We start from the raw sequence: 5,195 nt of genomic DNA on the forward strand, positions 1-5,195 counted from the left end.
GGGGGGGTGTGTGCAGCGCGCAGGCTGCGTCCGAGCTCCCTCCGCGCACTGCTCCGCGATTTTCAAAAAAAAATTTTTTTTTTCCTTTTTATTCTTGCGCGCGTTTTTTTTTTCCTTCCGTCCTAAAATCGCAGCTGCGCGGATAGGGGGGAAAAAAAAAACCTTGTTTGTTGGGTTTTGGGTGGGTTTGGGGTTTTTTCTTGCTCTTTTCGCTGGGTGCAACCAGGAATGAAAGCTCGCAGCAGCGCGTTACCTCCGCATCATTTTTAATTTCTTTTTTTTTTTTTTTTTAATTGCACGACGATTTGCTGGCTAGGTGGAAACAAGCACATTCCCCGCGTTGTTTTCCGAGGTTTTTGGGAGCGGTGGCGGTCGGGGAAGCTCCAGAGCGTTCTGCAGGGGCTGCTCCTCGCATATAAGCTCCTCCAATGCGCCAAAGTTTACATTCCTGTTACCTTTCCCCCACACACACACCACCACCCCCTTGCAATTTATTGCTGGCAGAAGCCTGGATCTTCCTTGTCTGCTGCTCGCTGGAGAAACCAGCCCCTCTCTTCAAAGGGCACGGCGAAGGGGAAATAAATACCTTCAAATCTGAATTTCCAGCCCTCCCTTCTGCTCCGGAGCAAGGAGAGGGGAGGGGGGGGGGGGGGATGCGGTGGGAGACGGGCAGCTCCGAGCCCCCCCCACCCCAGCTCGCTTCGGGCTTTGCCTTGCAGACCTGAGCACGTTTTCTTTCTATTCCGTCTCCATTCAACAGCCAGAGAATGCCTTGAATGCGCTGGGTGTTACATATCGCCTTCATTCTCTCTATAGGCGCTGAATTATATATGTGTGGTTGTGGATATATGTTTGGGTTTGTTTTTTGTTTGGTGGGTTTTTTTGTCTTTTTTTTTTTTTTTTAAATTCAAACCGGTTTACACCCAGGGAGCCTCCTGTTCCCTGGTCAGGTCGTTACCCTCTTGCAAAACGCCCTTGGCTTCTGCTTCTTGCTGCTGTTTGCTTGTTTTCTTTCGTTTTAAGAGAGATTTTTTTTTTTTTTTTTTCCGTCTTTCCTGCTCCTTGCAAAATTCGCCTGCACATTCCAGGCTGGAGACGAGCAAAGGATGAGTTGAAAGAAACTCCCCAGGCTGCATTTTTTTTCCCCCCTTTTTTTTTTTTTTTTTTTCCTGGTTATGGTCACTTAACACGAAATCTTGGTTGTTTCATTAAAAAACTTGAAGGGGACTAAGCTGCTTCCAGGGAAATATCGTCCCTGGCTAGGTGCTACCTACTGAACAGCGCAGCAAATATTAGAGTAGTGACAAAGAGGCGAGAAAAATGCAGGTTTTTTTAATCCAGCCTTCGCAATGGGTTATCCGAGCCTGCGATCCACAGCAGCAGGGTTTGTTTCCCAGCGTTATATCCACAATTTCCGTTCTCCTAAGGATGAGTTTCTGGATAAAAGTGACTCCCCCCCCTCCCTGGAAAGGTTTATTGGGTCGAAATAGAGTCGGGGGGGAGGGAAGTGGGTTCTTCCGCAGAGCTGGGGGATTCTCAGCTGTGTAGAGCTCAAATTAAATCAAAATAATAATAAAAAAGAAGCAGAACCTTTGACCTGGTATTTGACTGAGGAGGGTGCAATAAGAAATATATACTGTTTTGAACTTTGGAAATCCATTTTTAATCATGAAGCGAGAGGTATGGCATAGATTCCTGATGCCACCGAACAATACAGTAACAAGACTAATTCAAGGAGACAAAGCAAAATGTAATTTTTTTCCCACCCTTTTTTTTTTTTTTTTTTTGGAATACTCTCGAATGAGAGAGGTACGAAGGAGGGAGAAAAAGGAGAGAGGGAGCTGATTTTCAGGAACAACACACAGAAGATAAGTGAACTTTCTAACAGGCTGTTATCAACACGAAAGGTTTCAACTGAAGCTCAGAGGCCATTCTATAAACTTTAAAAATAATATTCAGTTTTTATTAAATACTCAACATAGTCCTCTGGACATGACCTTTATACATGAGAGGGTGTAACACAAGATTTTTATTTTTATTTTTCCTTTTCTACTGCTATAGAACTCCATTCACTTTATACTGTGGAACATTACAGTGCTAAACATAAATATAAATACAGGTACCACAAACACAGTTAAAAATATTCACACAGAAACTGTCACAGTTTGTAGTATGCAGTGATGAGCCCAGGTATCTGCTTAAATACAAGGAGGATGCTCTTGGAAATGCTATATTTAGGTGGAAGGAGCTTTCTCAGGGAAATCAGATTTTTCACCAGGGGAGGAAGAATTGCTCTGGCTGGGGAGAGGAGAAGCGGCTGGGCAGAGTCCGACCCGGCACAGCGGAGGGTGGATGCCCAATTTTTTTAGGGGGGGGAGGCGGAGGGATGGGGAGGAGAAGAGGAGGGGGGGGCGAGTGTGCGGCTGGAAACAGTCTTATCCCGAGTTAGATAAATAGGCGATGGCGGAGATGTGTGTGCGGGTGGGGGGGGGTCACCGGGGAGAACGGGAGGAGGGGGCTGTGTAGCGGTGGGGAGGGGATGTCCACATTAGACCATATTTTTTTAAACCCCCCATCATTATTAATTTTTTTTTTTTTTACGTAGCCAAACATTGTGCCAGTGATAAATACGGGGGGGGGGGGGGGATGGAAGGGGGGTCGGGGGGGGGGGGTCCTGCCGCCGAGCTGTCACTTTTTCACTCCTTCTGCTTCTCCTCCTCTGTCTCTTCTCGCTTTTCCTCCTTGGCCAAGCTGTCGGCGGCAGCGGCGGCGGCCCCCCCTCCCGCCCCGGAGAGGGTTGAACTCAAATTACTTTCTTTTTTCCATTTCATCCTTCGATTTTGGAACCAGATTTTAATCTGTCGTTCCGTCAGGCAGAGAGCGTTGGCGATTTCGATCCGCCTCCGCCGGGTCAGGTACCGGTTGAAGTGAAATTCCTTCTCCAGCTCCAAGGTTTGATAACGGGAATAAATCTGGCGGCCCCGCCGGCGGTCGGCCCCGTAGCCCACTCCTAGGGATGCCGAGACAAAACAGACTAAAAATCGTCAGCCCGGTAGAACGCGGAAGAAGGGGGGGGGGGAAAAAACCCCACCACCCGCACCCGCGCAACCCCTCCGCCCCCGCGCAACCCCGCGCTCCTCCTCCCCCCCCCCACCTCCGGCCACGGCCGCCTGCCCCCCTCCCCGGCACCCCCCCTCCCGAAAAAAAAATTAATTTTTTTTTTTAAATTTTTTTATTAAAGGAACCCTGTGCACGCAGCATTTTCTCCCGGGTCATTTTCTCCCGGGATGCTGCTCCCCGCCCTCCCCGCCCCCCCCCCTTTTCTTTTTCCCACATTATTTCTGCCAATTGGAGGATTTGGGGGAGCCGGGAAGGGGGGGGAAGTGGGAGCTTCCCCCGGCCCCTCTTCGTGCGGGGAACCCGCCACCGCACACTTCCCGCACCCGTCATTAAAACTTATTTTTACCCCGGTAATATTTTGTGCTTAACTCCCGAGCAGAGCTCGCTGCACTTTATTATAGATATTTTACACTCTCGAAGTCTTTTAATTAGAAAGAGCATAACAAGCCATATTTGCTTGCAACAACTTAACAAATAAAAGGCCTGTAGCTGCAACTGTGAAGGAGCTATATTATTGTTTTTATGGGGCCATAAAAAGTCGCTCAGCCTGTTCTGCTAGGGAGAAGGTCGTAAAGATGGTTCAGTTTATTTAATTTATATCTCCGAGCTGTAAAACTTACCACTGTGGGAGTTCATACGCTGCATCCATGGGTATATTTGAATGCTAGTTTTTTGTTCTTGCGAAGTGTTCCTGTTTTGGTCACTGGTAAAATCCTGTGCGATTGATGTCTGTGTATTATGTCCCATAGAATTTTGCCTGCAGCTAGAAAGCATGTCTTTTTCTTGGTAAAAAGCATTAGATCCATAGTCATAAGGTCCTCGGCTGGAGCTAAACACAACATTATCTTGCGGTGAATAAAAAGGAGAAGAATAAATCCGGTTTTGAGCAACGGCTGCTCCATAAGTAGAAAAATGCCTGACAGGGTCATAGGCAGTTGAATTGAGGGCTACGTTGGGAAGCACCTCTTGGCCACTGGTTAGATGGCAGGATAAAGATGGGTTTGTAAAATAGGAATTCATATCGTCCTCTATACCTGGCTGTGTGATTTCTTTAATATTTATTTCTGTCTCCAGTTTGTAGTCTGAACTAGATTGTTATAGGGAAGGCTCTGCTCCAGGACAGACAAAATGACAAAGTCAGCTGACCCGGGGGGAGCCAATGGGGAGGCGGGTGTCAAAAAGGGAAAAAATTGCTTTTGCTTCTGTTGATTCCCTAGTTGAAACTAAGTGGGCATGGAAAGTAAGTCCTGCACCCCCAAAACCCCCCCAGCACCCCCGGGGTGCCGGGGGATGGGGAGGATGCGGTGGGGAGGGGAGCGCTCCTGGAGCCAGGGCTGGGGGTCCTGCCTGGGGAGGCAGCTGGGCTGCGGGGGGGGGGGGGGGGGGGGGTGGTGGTGGGGTGGTGGTGGGGTGTACAAATTTCTTAAGCCAGGCTTAACTTTTCCTTCCCCCACCCCCCCCAACCCCCTCCACCCCCACCCCCCCTTTTCTGCTAATGGACACTGAGGTTTGGAAGCACCGTCTGTGTGTCTGTGCATTACGTTGCCTGTGTTTTGGTTTGTTTTTGTTTTTATTTTTGTGTTTTTTTTGGAAATGTTTGCTTAATATCTTGTAATAAAATAGCTCAGAATTCACAGTAATAAATCTCAGATGTCCACAGAATATTAAGCCATAAATTACCCTCCTTTTTTTCTTTTTTTTTCCCTTCTTGTTCTCATGTAGCATTGGTCAATATTATGGAATCAAATGGTCGTGTTCCTGATGAGAAAATATTACATAAAGAGAGGGGGGAAAACATGGCGACTTCTGAATTGATAACGTGTTTCAGAGCCTTCCCAAAGTATGTCTTGGGGAGGGGGGGGGGGGGAAAGACATCCAGAAAAGCAACACCCAACATTGCAAACTCACGTTAGCCTGGAAGTTAGATTTCTCCTCTACTTTGACATTTCTCCCCTCAAACGTTTCCCTGTTAATTTTCAATGCTGGAGGATATTTACATTTGCAACAACAACTACAACAGCAGCAAAAAAAAAAAAAAAAAGAAAAAAGAGGATTTCTATTTGTAATGGAGAGCA

General features: G+C 47.4%; 1 protein-coding gene across 2 annotated transcripts; it reads right to left on the reverse strand.

Annotated features, from left to right (window-relative positions):
• Nucleotides 1-2,519: 2,519 nt before the first annotated feature.
• On the reverse strand, nt 2,520-4,909 carry HOXC6 (homeobox C6). Of its 2 annotated transcripts, none has more exons than XM_054807335.1 (2): nt 3,741-4,909; nt 2,520-3,010 (listed from the first exon to the last, which is right to left on the reverse strand). In XM_054807335.1, exons 1-2 carry the CDS (start codon nt 4,138-4,140, stop codon nt 2,697-2,699), a joined length of 714 nt encoding a protein of 237 aa, XP_054663310.1. In that variant the 5' UTR covers nt 4,141-4,909; the 3' UTR covers nt 2,520-2,696. The 2 variants fall into 2 exon arrangements, with proteins under 2 accessions (XP_054663310.1, XP_054663309.1); XM_054807334.1 differs by having other exon boundaries at nt 2,520-3,034.
• Nucleotides 4,910-5,195: the final 286 nt, after the last annotated feature.

This window comes from Grus americana, chromosome 31 (genome assembly GCF_028858705.1).
Source record: "Grus americana isolate bGruAme1 chromosome 31, bGruAme1.mat, whole genome shotgun sequence".
Classification (NCBI taxonomy): domain Eukaryota; kingdom Metazoa; phylum Chordata; class Aves; order Gruiformes; family Gruidae; genus Grus; species Grus americana.

What these genes read in the sequence shown, in the direction of transcription:
- HOXC6 (XM_054807334.1), bottom strand. Translation starts at nt 4,140, where the DNA reads ATGAATTCCTATTTTACAAACCCATCTTTATCCTGCCATCTAACCAGT. An exon ending in GCGTATGAACTCCCACAGTG is followed by an intron (nt 3,035 to 3,740) that starts GTAAGTTTTACA and finishes GACGATTTTTAG; the next exon opens with TCTGTTTTGTCTCGGCATCC.